The sequence below is a fragment of the Cydia amplana genome, chromosome 8 (genome assembly GCF_948474715.1).
Source record: "Cydia amplana chromosome 8, ilCydAmpl1.1, whole genome shotgun sequence".
In the NCBI taxonomy this organism is placed as follows: Eukaryota; Metazoa; Arthropoda; class Insecta; order Lepidoptera; family Tortricidae; genus Cydia; species Cydia amplana.
Genome location: NC_086076.1, coordinates 10,735,179 through 10,758,497, shown reverse-complemented (window position 1 = coordinate 10,758,497; position 23,319 = coordinate 10,735,179). Strand labels below are relative to the sequence as shown.

Here is a 23,319-nt window from a genome sequence, read left to right as displayed (position 1 = left end):
ACCACTGCACTAAGTGCTCCTCGTTGCAATAAAATTGCTCAAGTGGCCCGACATGTGAAGTTGTGAACCCTTTTACCTCGTCGCCACAGTAAATATTCTGCTCCCGTATCAACTTTAATAAAAAGATAATTAGTAGAGTTACTGGAATTAGGCTAAAACAATTACTTCTATAAACAGGAGGAAGTCAGATGTTATTGACATTTATTTGCACTACTTATAGTTCAATTGAATATTTTTCTTTTTGTCGTCGATTTCCTGATGGACTTTACTCGCGTTTGTAATATTCTTAGCCTCCGAGTTAATACATTTGCGAAAAAAATATCACAAAGTTAATTACAACAAAAATGATAAACAACGGTCCGCTATTTTAATAATTCTTAACGGGTTATTCCCACTAGTTACCACCAAGTTGTTACCAATGGTAACTACTGGGATTTTTTTTTTCTAATTAAAATTTTTTTTTAAAGTAAACCACTGGTAACAACTTGGTGGTAACTACTGGGAATCCTTCTTAACAAGAGACAAGCAAGCCAAAGACCCACTCTGCCTCTGCAAAAATATTGCCAGTAGTTACCACTGGTAACAACTTGGTGGTAACTAGTGGGAATAACCCTTCTTAACAAGAGACAAGCAAGCCAAAGACCCACTCTGCCCCACGCACGCGAATACAGTAAAATAATCGGATGAATTTCCCTATGGTTCCCTACGGCCAAAGGGAGGGGTGGCAGAGTTATCGTTCCGTCATGAGCAACGTCATAACTACCAATGGTGTAAAGTACCTACGTCAAAGTGCTTTTCTTGTTCAGTGACCTATTTGCGAATCTTGCAGAGCTTCTGCTACGTACTTCAACTCTATATCTACACTGTACTAGAAAACCGTAAGACTCTTAAAAGCTTTTATCGCATCGCGCTAGAGCGACAGAGTGCTAGGTTTGTAAATAATGTTTTTTTTGTATATTTCTCATTCATAATTTTTTGTAGAGTGTACTTAGGTACCTTAATTTCACACATAAGTAACTAAAACTTTTACGAGACGTGTCTAATGAGTCAAAACTTAATGCAGACATAATGTTTTTTTTTTGTTATCGATTATCGAAAAGCAAACAAATAAAATAACCGTATTTGACTCCGCTTACCTAAATTATTTTTAAAGATAAGTTTGTATAGACGAGAACTTAAAAACATATGTAAATGGTACCAAATTAGGTCTACCAACCAGATTAGTGGTGGTATATAGTTAGACAGACCAAGTTAACTTTGACTTGACTGACCGGCTAGAACAGAACAAAGTGAAAGAGTGTCATTATTAACGTCACGTTTTCATAGAAATTTTACATTGATTATGACATTACCACACTTTGTCAAATCATTACAAATGGTATGCAGAGTTAAGTTTGTCCTACTCTAGTAATGGTAGTATACTGGGTCAACCAAATCTTGTCAGTAAATAGAAACAAAAAAACTATACTCATCCTTTTCTTTTGGGTGCTAGTACTAGTGTAAGACAAAGAAAGTATGATTTTCTCTGTATATGTTTGAAATCAAACAGACCTTTGACACACTATAATATAGTAGGTATCATTTGCATGCAAATGATAGCAAAAAGTTGCAAAATTTTTTGGAAAAATCCTACAAAGGAAAATGCTTTCAATATTTTATTTCCACATGAGAAAAACGATTGTTGTCCTCGGCCCAATTTAATTATAAAACGATGGATAAGTATAATTAGCATCTAAATTGGGTGTCATGAACAACTCAAAGCAGAACAATCCTGCGTTAAACATTCAAGCCCCATTCAACAATCTTTGCTTCCGATCTGAGTAAATTACAAACTTCGCCCATAACGGTACATAACACCGAAATCACGAACTGAAATATCTCGGATGAGAGTTGCAAATGATCTGTATTTTATTTTAAGACGAAACAGGAGCTGAGATTTAAATATTTTTGGTAAATATACCCGTCTCGCTAACGGAAGCTACTCCTAAAACTAGTGCGATAAGGACAATGCGAAAAATCCTGCGTAAAAATCTCAAAAATCGAGGTTTCGTACTCGACTGTTTCCTCCTCCAAAACTTACCCAATCGTAACCAAATTTGGAAATCTAAATTATTATGAAATTATCTGTGTCGGACCGTTTTGATTTTTTGGCTAATTGATATCAGTTTTGAATACCACGCCTCTCATTGCGGCTTAGTCAATTAGGCCATTTTGGCCATTTTTGAAGGGCTCTAGCGCCTTAAAAAACAAAAATATCAAAAAAAGCAAAACGGTCCAACATAGATATTGATAATATTAATCTGTGTTGAAAAAATCATTGCTCTAGCTTCAAAACCCACGGAGGAAACAGTCGAGTACGTTTGTATGGAGAAATGACCATTCCTGTTGGCTCTTAAGCATTCGGTCGATACCGTAAAATGGGGTGAGTAGGCTTCGCGGGGACAGTTGGGTTATGAATGGGGAGAGAAGGTTTGAAAGGGGGGTGAGATGGTTTTTTAAGGCTACTGCCACAAAAACAATGCATTCCAATTTAAATTGGAGCTATAGTAATACTTATAATAAAAAAAAATCGATCCAACAATCTTCCAAAATAACCTTTGTATGAAAACCCAACTCACCCCAAATACGAGGGACTACGGGGTGAGGTGGGTTTTCCTGTTTATCGTCAAAGTTATGAAATGGAACTACCCAAAATAAAATAAAAACGAAAATACAAACTTCCGGAACACTTATTATATACACCATTCAGTTTGCATATATAAAAATAAAATGTTATCGAGGTTTGAATGTCAGTTTTGCACCTACTCACCCCATTTTACGGTACTAGTGGAAGCGAGTGGCCCTGTCACATTCTTTTTTAGTTAAATTTACAAAACTTTGGAAAATTTTATTTCTAGAAATACTTAATGTTATTTTGGTGTGCCACTCTAAACGTTTTAAAATATGGATGTGCCGTGTCCAGATCATAGATTTTGACCATTTCATAAAATGCCATATTGTGACACTTCTTGATACGGTTAAGTTAGGATTGACTTTTTCATGATGTGGCCAAACTGATCATCAGTAGGTACATGAAATGAAAGCCACATAATTAAATGGTCAGTTCTAAGATAGCCACGACATATTTACTTTAAACAGCAAAATACTGGTTAGGTAACTAACGTAAGGTAACTAATAACTAATGTACAGGCAGCTGCAGAGGTGCCTGTGTATAAAATTTTATATACTTACAGGTGGGGTTAAGTATCTCTGTATAGCTGACTGCATACCTACCTATTTCATAAATATCGAGAATTTTGTTTAAATTCATTGTCGTCTCTAAAGCAGTATTTGCCATGAGTGAAAATGTCTTAATTGTCCGCCATTTCTCCGGCGCGTCACCGTCGCGTCCACCTGCGTCGAAGATACGGCCCCTTTGATTGGGACCCGTAATTAGTATAATAAATTCCACTAATTTGCAATCAGTGTCGACTCGGCAACGATTCTCAGTGATTAAGGCCTCCAATTGCCTTCGTGTTTGCTAGCAAAACGCACGGGCGGTTAACACGTTCCGCACAATTTTGAACAACGTTAACTGCGTCTAATTGGAGCCGTAAATTACTATTGTTACTTTATTGCCAGTAAATTAACGCTATTAAATAAAATTATCTGGTTGATAACATTTCTGCTATTAAAGTTGTGGGTCTGTACGAATTTCTACGAGTGCAGGATAATTGACTTTGTTCATATATTATACCTATAGTATAGGTACCTATTTATGTGGTTATTTATTAGTATTAAGGTTGCGCTATACCTCTAAATGAAAACAGCGAACGAAAGGTCGAAAAGAACCTGAAGAACGAGTATGTCCTGCAGTGGACGTTTTTGGTTATTATGATGATCCGATACGACAATGCTTATAGATTGTAACATCTTTAAAATAAAGTAGGCACCTACCTACAAATGTATAAAAAACGTACTCTTTTTGGTAGTCAAATTATGTTGGTCGTGAATTTACTGTGTTACTCATACATATAACAGTAAAGTTTGCAAATGCTGCAATGTTCAAAAATTGCCTCAATATTGCCTCAAATTGTAAGCGTAATCCTATTGGAGGCTTAGAAGCGTGCAAGTTGCCAGGTTTATTACTGCATAGGTCGGTATCTCCCCAATATGTCCACACAGGCCAACGACGTAGTGTGACACGATATAACGCGAACGAAGTACTCTTACACTGGTGCCATGTCACAGAATAATAAATAGTATTATCATGCAGAACGGACACGCACCGCCCCGCCCCGACTCGGATTACCTCGCCCCGCGACTGGCCGCGACATGAATGTGTGCGTAAGTCGCTCTACTGAGAGCATGCCAGAAGTCCGTCAGACACACAATGACGCGTGTACAGACGTGCCGCGCACACATATAAACGCAAATCATTTTTGATGTATGGCGTGTCCGCCATGTGGCCATGTTTTGTGTCTCATTTATGTCAATTAAATTTTTTAATATTTTGATTTATTTGTAAGGGCAATAAATACGAGCGATCTTATATACTCATTTCACACTTTTATTACTCATATAACACGGTATTGTATGATTTTAAATGTTGTGTGTCATCATTATTTAATTTAGTTTTACTGATCATGTAAATACTCTGAATAGTGTTAGATGGGGTAATATTCTATAAGTTGATAAGTTAATTTACGTTTGCTTCAAGTCTAAAAAACATAAACTTATGGCTACTAATCGACCACATGCAAACGGAAACTAGCCATGTTTCCCCTTCCTCTAATATAGTTCAGCCCGCTTCCTTAAGGGCATTTAAGACTTTTCTTCAATAGAGTTACAACTTATCTATAATCATTCTGGACAACAAAGGCGACTTTATTTTGAGGTGCAACGCAACGGTACCTCTCTCGCCAGCGACGTCATCCGGCAAATGGGGCAATGGCAATACGTCATCTGTGCGGTTAATTAAATCTGGAGGTGCGCGCTGCGAGCGCGGCAAATTAAGGGAGCCAAGCAATCAATATAATATATAAACACGCTACAGGTAAGGTACACACAAAATACTTCAGTCCTTTCAAGGTAATTAGAGTTTTAGTTAAATGTATACTATATAGGTACATCATAATCAACATACTTACGTACCTGGGGCCTGGGTTTAAAGTATGTCGGCTTGACTTTTTCCAAATCTAATTTAAAACTATAGCACTAAGTATAAACAGGGCTACTCAAACCAAGTACAGTCTACTCCTATATTACAAAGGAGTAGACCGGTGCAAAAGTGTTAACATATTTTTGACTTCACATTACTTTACAATAGACGAAGCTCCGGCCCGGACACGGCCCGGTCTAACGTGAGTCATCCTTTAGTTGCAATCCAACACTCAAAGAGTGCAGTCGTCTTTTCAGCCTTAAACTACATATATAGAGTAGTTAGTACCACCATAACTAATAGGTAAATATTTAATTTCATATTAAAATATGTGCCTGGTATACAGCTATACCAGTCACATATTTTAATATGTTATTGGTGTAGTTGTAATATCAGTAAGTATATACGACTATGCATAATTTTCGCTTAAAGTACTGTGACGTTCTGTTTTCAAATTCTTATTCTATTTTATTTAGATTATGACAGAGGGTCAAATCGCAATACAGGGTGGTTCAAATATAGACGTCCAAATTTTTTTTTTTAGATTCCTCACACCGTACTATCAGAATATACCCCATGTATGTTAGCCGATTTTTTGTAGTTATCGAGTTATGAATTTTTAAACTTTTAACTTTTGTGAAGAAATTACCGGGCGAACCAATTAATTTATTAAAAAAAAAACTATTGAACTTTTTTTATTGTTTCTTTTTTAACATAATCCTTTACAAACGGCGCAGTTCCTAAAAAAAATCAGCGTCCTCACTTGGCTGCGAGTTGGAAAAAGGAATGAGGAATCTAAAAAAAATTTTGGACGTCTATGTTTGGACCATCCTGTATAGTCATCAACTGAATATTAACCTTTTGGACGCCAATGACCGATATATACGCACCGCAGGTCCAACGCCAAAGACGTATTAATCGTTCATAGACCACAGAGCAACATAGACCTAGCTAGGTGCATATGCATAAAGTTCAATTTCAGTTTTGACACTTCGGTGACGTGGCGTCTGAGAGACAGCTTTTGTGTTTGACACGGCGTGGAAAAGGTTAAGCATAATGTCATTTAATGGCTTATTTTACATTTGAGACAATAGGTACCCTTAACTTTTTGCGGTAAGTTTAAAACTTTTTGTGAGTTAATAAGAAAGCAGCACAGCAGTATCACCTACGCGTGTATGTATCTTTCTAAAATCCGAAGGTCATTCTGAGAGTTAACGTACATAGTGTTGAGTCGCTCACTCGCGAGGCACCTCTTTTGTACCGCTCATTATGTTAAATTGTCGCAGTACTTCACACCGCAAAAATGTCTTACTTCACTCCTCCATTCATTTTACTCATTTACTCGCGCGCATCACATACACCTCTTGCCACACAAATCATTCACACACTTCAAATTTCAATAAACTCTTATCCTTTCAAATTCACTCGCGGGCCTCATAGCTTACACGCCCCTCACAACCAACTCTGGCGCGAGCCGCTAGGTGCTCGCCGGCTCACTGACACTCAAATTAAGAAACGAGTAACCGTCCACACTGTGAACTGCCGAACTACAAACCTTATTGCAATGGCAAAAGGTCCACCGAGAAATGCGTTGAGTTTGTACCATTCACCGCGTCACTGTGACATTGACATGAACACTTCAAATTCTTCAAAAAGAAACAATGAATTAGAAATACCAAAAGAGGGAGTGAGACAGTCGAGACAGACACTTCAATATCACGCTTCACCACCGAAAATACGTTAAAAATTAAACACGAAAGACAACAAGCGTAAGTGCTCATAAGTGCTGCACGCTTTCATACATCTTACGTCTTTTTGATCCTAACTCACTTGTCAAAATGGCCGAATGGCGCGGGAAATCTAAGTCATCAGAACGAAGTTCGACATGTTGTTTCTCTGTCGCACTTGTAAATTCGTACGTAAGTGTGACAGGGCGGCAAGACGTCGAACGTGGTTCGCCTCTGACTGAGCATGTGACGTGAGCATTTACGAAGCATGCTTAGAAACAGTAAAGGATTACTGAACAAAATATTATTTAAATTATTGCAATATAATACGGTGAATACGGTCGGTGGTTTACACAAAATGTCACAATTTACGTTAGTGTAGTAATTAAATAGTAAGTATAATTTACTAAGTGTAATAAACATGTACTTTACGTAATGATTTGAATTTGTATTACTTTTTGTTACCGTTCTTCGTAAACAACGTTGAAATAAGTGGTATCCAGACAAGACAATTTTTCGCCAATCTGATGAAATTCTCCGATCGAATCGGCAGGTGCGGACACATATAGCTGGTCAACCAAATCTTGTTAGTAAAAAATTCGCGCAAAATTCAAATTTTCTATGGGACGATATCCTTTCGCGCCTACATTTTTCAAATTTGCCGCCTTTTTCTACTGTCAAGATCTGGTTGACCAAGTATAAATGCCAATTTTCATAGACTGTTTCATAGTAATTATCTATGGAATGCAAATTTCCTGTTATTCTATTTCTTCACTCGACAATCTCAACAATCAACACATTCCGAGAATCAACCTTGGAGGATACAACTAAACGGAGTAGCCATTAACAGGCTTTCCCCTCTGTCGAAAATAGGCGGCCAACGGTCATACACAATGTATGGACTGACGTTTATCTGACATGGCTATTTTTACGTTACGCATACATTTGACGTTCCCCTCCCCCGCAAAAATCGGCAGACTGTTTTGTACAGAAAATTACAGACATGGCGTCTCCGTTTGATTATATCCTCCAAGGAATCAACATGATAAAAGTAAGACTGAATTCGCAAAAAATAGTGCGAAATGAAACGCAATTCATAGGCAGCTGACACTGACAGTAGTGACAGTGACGGAACAAAGAAAAGTATGAGTGTTTGCAACTTTGCAACAATTCTTCGTTTAGTTTTGTCTTAATAGTGATAATACTAATATATATAACACCGAAATATCTAAACTCTCGGCTCGTGGCTCTACCTTACCTTGGTGTCTTTTGCATGCGAAAATGTAGTCAAAAATATTGCCGCCTGCGTTACCGGCGGCGCGAATGTTTTTACTATCACATTACTGTTAAATGATCTGAGTAAGTTAGTTATTTTTATCTATAATGATACCTAATTAGAAGAAAATATGGAATTTGTTCTCCTTACTTTGCTAAAAAACAGTCGTGCAGTTTTAAGGCTACTATTCTTATTGAAATATATTATTATTAAACCGTAAATAATATCAAGTAGCAAGGATTGAAATTGAATTGAACAATCCATAAAACAGCTAAATTAGAACAAGTTTCATAAAAGCATCAAAGTTTCTATGTAGGATGTGGGTCACTAGGTCCTTGGTTTGATTCTGAGTTCTTAAATTGATCTGTCTTCTGTTGTTCAAGTTCTTTTCTTCACCTCGAGAATTGCATTCAAATTAAATATTTATGTGTAAAGGATAATAGGAGTATAATTATATTATATGGTTTGGCCCAGGACTATCTCATACCAAACAGAGAGAATCATATATATCATACTGTCTATAACTCTATCTTTTCTAGTACTAGCACCCAAAAGAATGGGATGAGTATAACTTTCCTGGTTCTTACTGACTGACATGTTGTGTTTGACTAAAAATTCGGTTTAACTAGTTTTTGTTGCCGATAACTCCGATAAGAACATCGGAGAAAATAGCCGATGCTGATGCTGAAAATATGAAAATATGCCAGTACCTCACCTCATTTGAAGTAAGACATTGTAACACCTCATTTTTGAAAAAGAGGTACTCATACAAACTCATTTTAAATTGATGTCCTGCCCATCACTAAACGTACATGGCCATAGCAATTGTATTGGAGCGGCGTTGATAATAGCGTAGGCGCCAACCGCCATAAGGTACCTTTACCCGTGGGACGTCACATATTATTATAAGCTTCGTCACTTCGTCGCTGTCGGACCCGCCGGCTTATCTGTTGAATGTTGATTGTCCTGTCAGATGAGATTTCTACGTTAAAGCTAATATTATACAACGTTACATTGTACACCCGTTACTATGATTATTCCTGCATATAATATAAGGCTTACAATGTTGTAAATATGTACTCGTACTGTTAATAGTTATTATTTAGTAATTAGTAACTCTGAGTGTAAATAAGTAGGTAAGTATATAAGGTATCGGCCTCAAATGTCATTGCGGTTTGCTTAAGATCTGCGGAGGTATTTAAATTTCTACATATATATATGTCGGAGCGAGACGCCAGAAAGACGTATTGCAGCATTACAGTTCATAGTTGGACGCCTGTATAAAGTCGATTAGCAATGTTTGGCTACGTATTATTTGCTTGTAACGAAATAATAAAGTTGCGTAGTGAATAACGCCACCATCTATTGGCGTATTCTTGAACTAAGATGACAGGTAGAAGGCTTTGGAACGTCAAGAGGTGTATCTTGAGTGAACGTAGGCACGAACTGGCATTTTTGTCGTTATGTTGGTAGACTGGTCAGGCAGGTTTGCCAACTTGATTTGGAGGCGGGAGCAGTTGGCTCCGCCGCGGGGACTTTCTTCCTTCTTCTTGATCGGACCGCGCTAGAGATCGGACGTTAGCCAAGCTCGTGCCTAATTCGCTACGTTCCTGAAGGCTTATACCTGAAGGATTATTCTGAAAGCTTATAGATTCTCACGTTCTTTAACCGTTTAGCTAAGTGTTTTATTCCAAGTGTTATTTTGATTTCTTATGTGCCATTAGAAGCTTACTTTTGTAAAATAAATAAACTATGTGTTGTTTTGAAAAGATGTGTCCCGCCGAGTTTGTTGCCGGGTTAAATCTTCTCGGGTCAGAGGTGTAGGGTTGGAGCCGGTGTAGTTTGACTTAAATAAAGAATTGAACGATTTCATGTGATCTTTTTATTTTAAATCAAATCCAAATAGTGATTGGTCGTTTTGATTATTTAGTACTGAAATATAGTAGGCACTAGTATGGTTAATGAGTCCGAATGTTTATTTCATGCGTTGGTAGCATACCTGCTATTTTGGCTGTGAAGTAATACATCGAGGTACCATGCCCACCACCCGCTATCAATAGCCCCTATCAATAGCCCTCTCCCTCTTCGACATATAATGTGTGAGATGAGCAATTGTAGGTATATATACGTATACCTATATATATACGTACACCTCATACACACATCATATATCATATGTATATTGCTCATCTCACACATTATATGTCGAAGAGGGAGAGGGCTATTGATAGCGGGTGGTGGGCATGGTACCTCGATGTATTACTTCACTTCACTTCATATAATGTGTGAGATGAGCAATTGTAGGTATATATATATATATTTGCTCTTCTCACACATTATTATCATCAAATAGGAATCTATTTTTGCTTTTGAAAATCAAATTAACTTTTGTAGGAAGGTACATACTAATCCGTAATATGGGTTATGTCAAACATCACACGCCATGTTTTCGTGAAATATTTAATTCGACTTGTCCCATTTTCCGGGACGGTGGAATAAGCAAAATACCAAAACCGCTTTGTATCGCTGCAAGCATGTTTAATGCTAATATTTGTTTGGGACACAATAGAAAATGACTTCAGCAAAAAGCCATCTTCGTGCCGTCTCGCGGCCGTATAAATAAACTCCTTTGAAGACGAATTTTGTAACTTTATTGGGGAACCGCGTAATTGTGAAAATATATAATATACTTAGCAATGTTTGACTTATGTATTCTCAAAGAAGAACTTGGTATGGTCATCATTTTAATTTTTCGTGGCGGCGTTGACAAAAACATTTGTGATTATATAGTTAGAAGTACCTAATACGTTAGGTTGAATGAATAAATTATGTAGGTAGGTACCTAATACCTACATTAAGAAAGAGTGAGTTCATAATTAAAACTAACACGAGACTTAATCGCGTAAAACCCCCATATTAGTTTTAAAAGTATGAGTGAAAGTCGTGTTAGTTTAAATCAATATAAGAGTAATCACTCATTAGAAGGTGGACCCAAGTATGATTATTTTAAACAAGGTACATAACTAACATACTACTTACATATGTATAAAGGACGATTCACACTAGAACGGTCTGGGTCCAAGCCGCTATCCAAAACTTCGTTTTTTAGGGTTCCGTAGCCAAATGGCAAAAAACGGAACCCTTATAGATTCGTCATGTCTGTCTGTCTGTCTGTCTGTCTGTCTGTCTGTCTGTCCATCCGTCCATATGTCACAGCCACTTTTTTCCGAAACTATAAGACCTATACTGTTGAAACTTGGTAAGTAGATGTATTCTGTGAACCCCATTAAGATTTTCACACAGAAATAGAAAAAAAAAAAAATTATGGGGTTCCCCATACTTAGAACTGAAACTCAAAAAAAATTTTTTCATCAAATCCATACGTGTGGGGTATCTATGAATAGGTCTTCAAAAATGATATTGAGGTTTCTAATATCATTTTTTTCTAAACTGAATAGTTTGCGCGAGAGACACTTCCAAAGTGGTAAAATGTGTGTCGTCCCCCCTGTAACTTCTAAAATATGAGAATGATAAAACTAAAAAAAATATATGATGTACATTACCATGCAAACTTCCACCGAAAATTGGTTTGAACGAGATCTAGTAAGTAGTTTTTTTTTAATACGTCATAAATCCCCTAAATACGGAACCCTTCATGGGCCAGTCCGATTCGCACTTGGCCGCTTTTTATAGAAAGTCTCACGTGATCACCGATCACCCGTCATAGGAAATGACGTGTCGGACGCCTCGGCCCGGACCCGGAACGTTCTAGCGTGAATCATCCTTTGTAAACATAAAGGATGACGGATGAGAGTAAACACTCTAAAATATTTTTTTTTTTGTGTTAAGTAAATAAGCCCTTCTCAAGTATTAGGATGGGACACTCTACAAAGAGACACTTGACAATAAATGGATCACAGAAGATTATAATTGGATGTAACGGTTAGACTAACTACCTCGCTATTGGATGAAAAACCGAAAGTCTACACTGCCTAATAAAACAATCACAGAACATAAAAGAGGTTAGAATGGCTATCGCGCGCAGTTAGTATCGGAACCGGTGTCGCCGCACGTTCTTCTCCACATTTACTAACACTCGCGCAACGGTAGTAAAAACTTGTTTGCGTGGTGAATGGATACGCCTCCTTTAGACAGATTTGATGTCTGGCTTCTTAATCTGAACGTTATTGTGGCGCAAAAGGCATGTTTACTTCGTTTTTCGGTCAGCGCGGGCGAGTAGCATGCGAGCGTTTGCTCAAATCCGGTGGCGACACGTACCCTGCTCGCATCGCCATTCTATAACTTGTTCTGTGAAAACAATATTAAATTTGCCCTGATCAATATTGGCTTCTACAAAAATCTACGTCAAATATGATTCAACAGTACATACTGTAGTGTCACTGTGTTAAATATTTAGCCAAGTTGTTTATTTATATTTTCGCATCTACGCTCAATAACTCAGTTCTTACGACTCCATTACACATTAACCGTCAATGAGTAAGCAATAATCAGTGAGCTACGTTAAAGTTTCAGTAGGGTCGCTTCTAAGGGTGGTATTCCACGTGTCCAAGATTTTTGTCCAATGTGTATTTGCGTCTCACATTTTGCTTCAAAAAATGTGAGTCGCAATGCATATTGAACAAAGATCTTGGACATGTGAAATACCACCCTGTTGCAAGGGGAAAATCGCCTTGAGCTATAAGGTTATAGGTAAAATACATCGCTAGGCAAGTGTTATTACCATAGTAATGGCCGTTACCTGGGAAATTGCGATTCCCGTCGAGTTAACACCTATTTTAGTGACACTTAACTTAATCACATACCCTAGAATAATCGCCTCCGAGTGCTGCTTGTAAAACCTTAAACCTAGGCTGACCGTAGTTAGCGCAGACTATTTATTACTATGTAAAGACGTATAGTGGTAGTACTATTAGTTATTCTGTGCCTTCGTTTCTTCCAACAAAGTAAACATGATGTATATTTTTAACTTTATAAGGGTCAAGGCAGCAAAATTTAGTTTTCAGCCAAATCTAAAATCTTTATTTGCTAAGTTTTTCTTTGCTTGTTCGAATGCTTGCATTACTGAGATCTATAGAATCATCGAGTTAAAGTACAGTCAGCAAAGTTATTAGCTTAGCATCTCTGCATACAAAATATGTATACTTAGGTACAAATAGGCTAAGACCTAACACAAAAACAAGATGAAAAGCTCCTCCTATTTGAAGTAAGCTGTTAAGATCTGCTCCGACGCTATCGGTTCGGATAACTCAAGTTGCCAAAATTCCAAAAACCCTTATTGACATGTCCGAGAGACATGGATGTAACAACGATTTTGCGGCTAAAATACTTTACTATCTATGTCTCCATAGTGTATGCACCTCGCAAATAGATAAAGATACATAATGCGGTCGAAGTCAAGTCAAGGCAGATAATAAATATGTACAAATTTTGCACAGTAATACATTTCGTGTACAGTTTTTTTGATGTCTAGTTGTTTAGTAACACTTATTGAAATTCTGTAATATAGAGTCACTACGGAGGCCGACATGTCTCATTGATAAAGGCTTCTTTTAAATATGTAGATTAAAAAAAATTGCACAATTCGATATAGTCACACTGTAAGTTCGATGAAGCGTCATATTGCTGTCATATTGTGTTGTGCTTATAGTAGGTACAGTAGTAAATTCACTAAAAAGTACTTACTCACATTTTAACTGCGGCTGGTGTAAAAATATACATACTCGTACATATGTTACGTGGTTGAATTTGAGAAGTACAATCTTACATATTTTGGTTCTGCAGTGTTTCCGCATGATAACCTAGTGTGTCATGTGAACTTGCGAGCGAGCACTTACGCATGCCTAACTGATAAAAGTGATAATTAGGGTTCCGTACCCAAAGGGTAAAAACGGGACCCTATTACTAAGACTCCGCTGTCCGTCCGTCTGTCACCAGGCTGTATCTCACGAACCGTGATAGCTAGACAGTTGAAATTTTCACAGATGATGTAATTCTGGTGCCGCTATAACAACAAATAAATACTAAAAACAGAATAAAATAAAGATTTAAGTTGGGCTCCCATACAACAAAGGTGATTTTTGACCGAAGTTAAGCAACGTCGGGCGGGGTCAGTACTTGGATGGATGACCGTTTTTTTGCTTGTTTTTTGTTTTGCTCTATTTTTTGTTGATGGTGCGGAACCCTCCGTGCGCGAGTCCGACTTGCACTTGGCCGGTTTTTTAAATTGACATATTTATGATACAGATAGGTAAAATAATTTAATAAAGGCCATAGGAACTCTGTGATAAAACAACGCAACCTAATTGTGTTGAGTTTTTTAGAATTGGCTCGATGAGTACATATTAGTTGCCTGTTGCCTGTTGAAATAAAAGTAAAGTATCAAAAATTGAATTTTGGACAGCAAACTTATGTATTCTTAAAACACTTCACGGTTGGAAACTGATATTAACTTAAAACTTATAAAAGGTCCTGGCATTACGTTAACACTTTGAAAGTAGAAGTGAAGCGATGCTCTACTCTAAGCTTTGAGAGAGCCCGCGTTGTCCCTAAAGTTTCCTTGCTTTAGAGACAAGCATTCGAGAGCGGTGTTGAAACTGATTACTCGAACCTATAGCTACCTGCTGGGGTAGCTATAGGTTCGACAAGCGAGGTGCGACATCGTGTTGAACTCCCATTAAATTGGAACAATCCTGTGTCAAAATTTGACATTAGCAATCCACAGGGTGACAATGACAACCAAACCAAACCATTATAAACCTTAAAGTAGTAATACCACAAAGTAGATTTTTGTTGAATTATTTGTTGTACCAAATGATCCGCAGTTGATGAACATGCGATTCAATCATAAGAAAATTGTTTCAATTAAGATAACTTAATTATTAATTAGGTCTTTAATATTATATCCTCCAAGATGGTATCTAGGATCCTAATAGATGTGGTATACGCGTGCGTTCGTGAGGGACAAAACATAGGCAATGCGACACTATGATTGGTCGAATTTATTTGTTGCCCACCATAATCTACTTATACTAATTTATGACGGGAAATAAAAAAAAAAGTGAGACTGTAACAAGGACAAACAATAATAGCGCTTTCGCTGCTAGGTACTCCTACTGAAAGATACATAAGACTATCCCGTTCGGTCATTTCCCCCCACCCCTCATAATTGGTCCAGTTAAAATACTAGCTAGATTCATGTATTCAATCAACTGTTGAATTGTGGACGCGAAATCTGACAGTGGTAGGTACATATCGAATAGGGGCCCTAAACCACAGAATAACTAATAGTACTACCGTACAGAAAATTCACTCCTTCACAAAAGTCAGGTTTAGGTATAAAATTACACCTATATCGCCGCCTGCAAGCAAAATTGAAACTTATAACCGCGCAAGAACCGTGAATCTCCTTTGCGCGCCGCAGTTTTATGACCGAGCTGTGAGTGTCGGCACGGGGTTATCACTTGACAAGTTTTTATACCTATACCCACTGATTTATTGTTTTTAAGATAAATATGTAGGAATTACAAACGTTGATTATGTAAACATACATCTTTTATCCGAAGATAGCATGTCTGATACTCGCGGAAGTAAGTTTCGAAGCCATTGTGTATTTTCGATTTTGCGCGAGCGCCACGTGACACGACTATCGTGCGCGCCGAGCGGCAGCCCACTGCCATGCACCTGTCCGCTGGGCACGCCGGCCAAATGTACCTAAACTGCGGAGTGACACCCCCCTGCCTAAACTGAATCGCTAAAGGACGGAGCTATATAATCAGGATTGCTTCGTGCATGACTGCGCCGCTGCACCGACGGACGTGGGACACAGACAGTTGGCAGCTAGCAAATAATAGTAGTTTATGCAACAATGATATAATAATAAGTCTTTTTTTACAAAACTCGACTACGTCTCGTTTTGTAACTTCGACCCTTGAATTTTAAGAACCAATTATGAGCTGTTGCATACATTACTTTTTCTATGACAGCTGCAGCAAAAAAAAAGAGTTATTATTAAAAAAAAAAGAGTTATTATTTAAAAAAAATTGAGTTATTATTTAAAAAAAAAAGAGTTATTATTGTAAATGAAAACATACCTCTTTCAATCAAGATGATCGGAACTTGTATCTTTAAAAAAAATAAAGCAGTTGTATTATACTCATAAGATGACTGCTAGCAGTCATCTTATGAGCCTATAGACAAATCATTCAAATGACATTGCTTTAGATATCACTGTCAGTCATTTAATTGACACATTTAAGTGCTGGAGTAGAAAAATAGTATCAAGATGTCGTCCCATGAAAGTCCACACTTTTCCCACGACATTGCCATTAGTCAAGTACCTATATACCCCCATATCAGTAATAGACATAGACCATGCTTAAAAGGAAAGGGGACGGCCGTTTCTCCATACAAATGCAGTCCCCATTTTCCTGTCATTTCATACATTGACATTTTGGAAAATATTTTTACGTAGGTAATTTATTATGATAACTTATTGTCAGTCCAGCATACGCGAGAACTCGCTCAAAAGTTCACACTAGGTTATCATGAGGAAAGATCACACAGTAGCAAAAACGTATTTTAGAACTCGGACACAACATTCTATAATAACTAAGTACTTATACCGGGGTGGCCTATAATACGAGCAAAAGAATAAACTGTAGGCTGTACTCCTAAATCTGACCAACATTTGTTCAGCGATATAATAATTACAAATAATATTAAAGTTGGTGCCTTAGTTATTATGAGAGAGCCTAACTCTCCCCCCATGACATAGCCCATGGCCAGAATTGTTCAAGTATAACCTGGTGATGATGATAAGGTGCGCGTTGTAGACCTCTTGGCCAAGAAAGTTTGTATGAAACATTCCTTTTTTGTTACCAAATGTGTAAGGAAATCTGGTAACAAAAAAGGATGTTTCATACAAACTTTCTTGGACATTTTGGGAAATATGGTGGAAATTGTTCAGCTTCATGTACTTTACCAGCATACCAATTTTTATAGAAATACCTATAAGATGTGTTCGAAATGTACAAATTATTTGAGAAATGCTCACAAATTAATTTAAACAAATATTACAGTTTTTGTTACACGTTAGACGTATATTTTAAAAGATTAATGATGGATTTTTTTTTCTTCATTGCAATATTACTATATATTTTTTTATACTACATCGGTGGCAAACAAGCATACGGGCCGCCTGATATGGACGCCTGCAACTCCAGACGTGTTACATGCGCGTTGCCGACCGTTTCAACATAATAAACAATTTAAATTATAAAATATATATATAATTTAATTTTAATTTCAATTTTTTTGATAATTAACATATATTTTACCTAGTAACTGATATAAACAATATGTTTAAATATAAAGCGCGAGATTACGAAGAAATAATAAACATGAATTGGTTTGTTTATATATTATTATTTGTATTTTCTATTGAACTCTACTGGTAGGTAAATCCCTTATTGATTCGTCTTTGTTAAACTAGGGCCTAATCGCTAACCTATTTGTTCTTTCGTTCATCTTCAATATATATGACATCGTAAGATTGTGAACCCGTTAGTTTATAATCTAACGTAGGTTAGGTTAGGTTAGATTATAATCTCCCTACCGTCAGTTTATAATGTAACTAGCGAGATTATAATATGACGAGTGTTTACAATTTTACGGTGACATATATAAATATTAAGTAAATATTATTAGTGGGTCTGTGAGCTGTAGACCTCACGAACCCCTATGGCTCTGCCACTGCAATCCCTTTCGAAACCATAACAAATAACATTGAAAATATTAATATTTTAGCCTTCTATTTTTCGTATTTTTTTTTTACTTTATTTAATCTTTTAAAGTCTATTTTTTTATTCGGTAGACTGAAATGACAGTTAATAGTATGAACATGAAATGTCATTTCATACTATTAACTGTCATTTCAGTCCACCGAATAAAAAAATAGACTTTACATCCCATCAATTATACTCGTGTAAAACTGAATCTGACAATAATCAAAATCTATCCCTAAATAAACTCGATTCAACCGTTTGTGTGGGAACATAGGGATTAGGGACATGCATTTATAATTAGAAATTGGGTAAGCATATATCCTTTATTTTTTTTGTTTCACCGCAGTCAGTCTACAGAGTAGGTAGGTAGGTAGGTAATAATTAAACGATATCGCAGCACTTGCCCCGCAGGGGCCGCAGGTCAAATTACGCACAGTAGTCTGTATATAAGCTGTCAATAAGCGAATTCTTTCGTAGTTGTCGTTTATTTTTGCTTAAATACTTAAGTATATTATTTTAAACTTATTTAGATTCGTGTGACGATATGTTGGTGAAACTCGTTCTCGCCGCCGTAATGGCAGTTGGTAAGTTCTATTTTTCTAGTAAAATACAGCTGACCAAGGTCTAATCATCAACAAACCACACCTACCACTTTCTGCTTTCATTTTGAATTTCTTGCAAATATTATATTAGAAACTAAAAGTTTTCTAAAATGGGGAAGTGCGGGGCATGCATTTATTAGGTACTTTAAATTTTTTTTATGTTAAAATATATTTATTCTAAAAGCTTTGTTCCTATATGACGGAAAGGTTATCATCGGTATTGTTTGGCGATTTTGTGTCCCAGCAAAAACCGTAGGTAGGTACCTATTGTGTCTTAATCTCAGAAAACATAAGAAAAATAAAATCTAGGGACCTAAAATTAAAAAAAGCGCTAAATAACATTCGTGCGTTTCTTTGATACGTAAACTATATTATAATACTGTAATTACTAGGTATTAATTCCTTTGTCTAAATTAAATTATGTACTTATGTCTAATTCTCGTTTAAATTTTATATAATATTTGGTCGATGGGCCCATAGTAAGCTCAGTAAGGCTTGTGTTGTGGGTTATATTTACATACATATAATACAAAACTTTTATTGCACACCCCTCACAGTTTACACTTAAGAGGCAACAGGAGTGGTAATTTCTCCATACAAACGTACTCGACTGTTTCCTCCGTGGGTTTTGAAGCTAGAGCAATGATTTTTTCAACACAGATTAATATTGTCAATATCTGTGTCGGACCGTTTTGCTTTTTTTGATATTTTTGTTTTTTAAGGCGCTAGAGCCCTTCAAAAATGGCCGAAATGGCCTAACTGACTATGCCGCAATGAGAGGCGTGGTATTCAAAACTGATATCAATTAGCCAAAAAAACAAAACGGTCCGACACAGATAATTTCATCATCATTTATATTTCCAAATTTGGTTACGATAGGTTAAGTTTTGGAGGAGGAAACAGTCGATTACAAAACCTCGATTTTTGAGATTTTTACGCAGGATTTTTCGCCTTGTCCTTATCGCACTAGTTTTAGGAACCGCTTCCGTTAGCGAGACGGGTGTATTTACCTAAAATATTTAAATCTCAGCTCCTGTTTCGTCTACTTACATGGAAAAAAATGCATTAGTCAGGAACAAATTGTCAGGTGACAAGCAAAAGTCACTAATTACTAAAAAATATTTAAACAAAAATCAACCTTCTTTTCGTACTAATATGGTTCACTATAGCTATGAACTTGTGGTGGTACTTTGCTTGAGTGTTTTTTGCTTGTCACCTAATGAAATATTTATGATACCACAAAATAAATGCCTTCGTAGTCAAGGTCGCTAACTCGCTACCGACTACGCTAGGACTCCTATTAGCCTAGGAGGCCATTTAAAAAAGGCATTTCGCATACCTAATCATTCACATTTTTTAAATAGTTACCTACTGACTGAATTATGCATGATTTTGATCTTACGATGACTAGTATTGCTTTAATTAATTATTTACCTTAATAAAATAATAATATATCGTACCTATTGCAAATTGTTATTTCAACTTCAACAGTAGTTCTGGGGCACACAGTTCCTGAGGAGGACAAATGGATTACTGCGATCATCACGACTGACTTTTGCGAAAGTGGCAAATTCCAACAAGTGCAGGTAAACCGTAACGTAGACGAATTGCAAAATATTAAGTTATTTTTTTACAATTTACAACACAACACAATCAGCTTACTTTCGCCCATCCCATGTACAGGGTGTTTCCTGTAACAGGAGCAATAAATTAAAAAGTAGGCTATACTCCTCAAACTGGCCAACATTTGTTCAGCAACTTTTAATAATAACTTATGTTTTGATTTTTATAACACTTTAAAGTTTATTCTAAGACGCAATGTATTGCAAATTTTGTTGTGTTTAAAGCGTGACAAGCAACGTCAAACACACTGATATCAGCGTACATTGCAGGCAATATTTATTTTGTATGAAAAAGAGGAAGTCTAAAGGATTCCTAATTTTTAAAAGTTGTTTAACAAAGGTTTTATAGTTTGAGGAGTATAATATATATGTTTTAATTATTTGCTCGTGTGACAGGCAACACCCTGTATAACTAGGTAGGTACTAAAATTACATTACGATTAAATATTTTAGTATGTATTGGGTTTTAGTATAAAATCAAGGATAAAGACCTGTGCTCACCGCATGTGCGTGCGTTGACGTGCACGTGCACGTTGTAATTTACATTGATAGGTTCTGTATATATATGTAGAATTATCTAATCTAATACCTTTAAACGAGCAATGCTTGTATATTTATTTATATATATATTTCGGGGATCTCGGAAACGGCTCTAACGATTTCGATGAAATTTGCTCTATAGGGGGTTTTTGGGGGCAAAAAATCGATCTAGCTAGGCCTTATATCTGGGAAACGCGCGTTTTTGAATCTTTATATGTTTTCCGAGCAAAGCTCGGTCGCCCATATCAGATCCTAATGAGAGACGGCACACCGCTTGTGTGATGTTTGCGTGCACAGCTCCAACATTTTAGCGCACACGCATGTGCACGTCTACGCACAGTACACGTAACCGGTTTAGGGAAGCTAATGGTATATATATACTAGTATTAAATATAATATAGTCATATTATTTTTATCTTTTCCAGGCTTCCATGTCAACATTCAAGCAATGTATTACAGACGTGTATTCTGACGAGAATTTCAGGGATGAGGTTAGAGTGGCGAAATACTTCGAAAACCAGGAAAAAATTGTTAAGGCGTAAGTACTTATAGTATAGTTATATCAAGTGTTGATATAATGTCTCATACCTACTTCCTTATACCTATATTATAACCAGTGATAAAAACTCTCTCTAAAATAAATATAATATAGCTAAACCTAACTTGAAGAAAAAAACTAAAATCTACCCTTCAACCCTTGGCCTCTCGGCAAGGTGCCCATCTCGCAGGCAGCATTCCCGCGCTGTAGCTTAGTCTTTGCGTGAGAAAGTGTGAGGGTGTTGCATCCCTAATCGTCTCCCGAGGTCCTTGTGGAGCCTATGCCGAGACAGCTATAAAGTATTAAAATGTATTTCTGTAGGTTCTGCGACAGATCAGCACAGGTGAAGGCCTGCGTACGACCACTTGTTACAAGCATGACGCCGTGTTTCACGGCTAGTGGGTTACGCACTACACAAAAAGAGTTTGATAAAGTAATCGACTTCTTCTGCCTTAACGATGGAGCTAACACAAACTGTAAGTATGAGTTTCACGGTAAAAAGACTATCTAATAGGAGTAATAGGTTCCTTGCCTTTTAGTAGTATGGTTGAGAACCACTACATTAAGGATGACTCACGCTAGACCGGGCCGAGCTCGGGCCGACGCGTCCGGCATGTCATTTTCTATGATGGCTGATCGGTGATCACGTGGTGCTTTCCATAGAAAACGAAGCGCTGGAAGCTCCGACCCGGCCCGGCCGGTGAGTCATCCTTTATCTAGTACCACGGTACATGCCACTGAAAAAGAAAAGTAATACTATAAGGGTTCCGTTTTTTCCTTTTGAGGTACGGAACCCTAAAAATATATCCGAATGACAGATTCAACGAAAAGTCACGTGATCATTTCCATACATTTTTCACTTTTGATTGGTGTTTTCTATCAACGAATGTCACTTGGCTAATAGGTCCCCTGAGCGCTTGTTTTGTGGCCCTCAGATGAAAATTGACTCGAGTCTTCTATTTCTTTCGACTGTTAAAGATTATCATACTTTTTTCACGTATGTTACAGCGTTCATAAAGGAAGGTGGTTCAGAGTGTCTGGAACAGAAGCGAGTAGATTTCGCATTCTGCAAAAATAACAAGACACCCGAGATCACTCGGCTCATTGGTGTATATGGAAGTGGGCCGGCAATTCCTGAAAAGGTGAGTGTGCTAGTATGATAATACTATTACTTATTCTGTGGTGCTAGCTAAAATAAATAGGGCACTGGTAGCTTCCTCAATGTATCAGTATGATAATACTATTACTTATTCTGTGGTATCAGTCTAAGCTTACTTCATCCATGCTACTCTTAAGGGGCCCACTGAAATATAACAGTTCGCCGGACGGTATTGGCCTGTCAGTTGTTCGGAACTGTCAAATTTTTGTTCTAACTGACAGACCGATACCTACCGTCCGGCGGACTGTTAATCAGTGGACCCCTTTATTGCCTATCTCTTTCAATGCAAGTTTTAATTTTTTTTTTACAGGAGAGATGCAAACTAGACAAACAAGAAAACGAATGCGAGTTTACCGCAGTGAAAGCCTGCGGGAAACCCAAAGTCGAGAAACTTTTGCGAGAGCTGCTTAATTCTATCGATTTGAACTGCGAAGAATGTAAGTGGGGTTATGAATTTTAAGAAGTAACTAACGATTTTTACTGAGAATTTCTGGAAACAATATCTAATAAATTATTCAGTTGAGAACTTTTTTTGTATTATAATATATTATTTTGATGGCAACATTTTCATAAATTCTCACTAAACTTCTATTACCACATGTATCTAGGTATATCATGAACCTTACTATATATCAAATAACAAACAAATTTTCCATAATCGTTACAGCAATACCTACATAAAAATAAATCAAACAAACCAACATTATTACCTATTGGTAAAGTGGAACTGCTCATGAAGACCATCCAATGATGGCATTTTGAACTGAAGTTGTGACAACGACTATTTTTTTCTTAATTGTTACATCGTCATCAATAAATAATGCTGATACAATTTTTATAGCTAATTTTATTTTTTTACAGAAATTAACAAACACCTAACAGGAACCGGCGTGGACTAGAAGAAAAGAAGCA

The 23,319-nt window shown here is 36.9% G+C and overlaps 2 protein-coding genes across 2 annotated transcripts in view; one reads left to right on the top strand and one right to left on the bottom strand.

Moving 5' to 3' along the window:
• The window catches only part of LOC134650225 (isovaleryl-CoA dehydrogenase, mitochondrial), a 178,625-nt gene that overhangs the window by 99,998 nt on the left and 55,308 nt on the right, over nt 1-23,319 (bottom strand). The gene's annotated exons all lie outside the window — the stretch shown is intronic.
• On the top strand, nt 18,454-22,871 carry LOC134650554 (27 kDa glycoprotein-like). The gene is made up of 6 exons (XM_063505510.1): nt 18,454-18,530; nt 20,040-20,134; nt 21,136-21,248; nt 21,570-21,724; nt 22,257-22,390; nt 22,718-22,871. Exons 1-6 carry the CDS (start codon nt 18,491-18,493, stop codon nt 22,865-22,867), a joined length of 687 nt encoding a protein of 228 aa, XP_063361580.1. The 5' UTR covers nt 18,454-18,490; the 3' UTR covers nt 22,868-22,871.

Coding starts and splice junctions, on each gene's coding strand:
- LOC134650554 (XM_063505510.1), top strand. CDS start 18,491: ATGTTGGTGAAACTCGTTCTCGCCGCCGTAATGGCAGTTG. Junction 18,531..20,039: donor CGCCGCCGTAATGGCAGTTG/GTAAGTTCTATT, acceptor CAACTTCAACAG/TAGTTCTGGGGCACACAGTT. Junction 22,391..22,717: donor GGCCGGCAATTCCTGAAAAG/GTGAGTGTGCTA, acceptor TTTTTTTTACAG/GAGAGATGCAAACTAGACAA.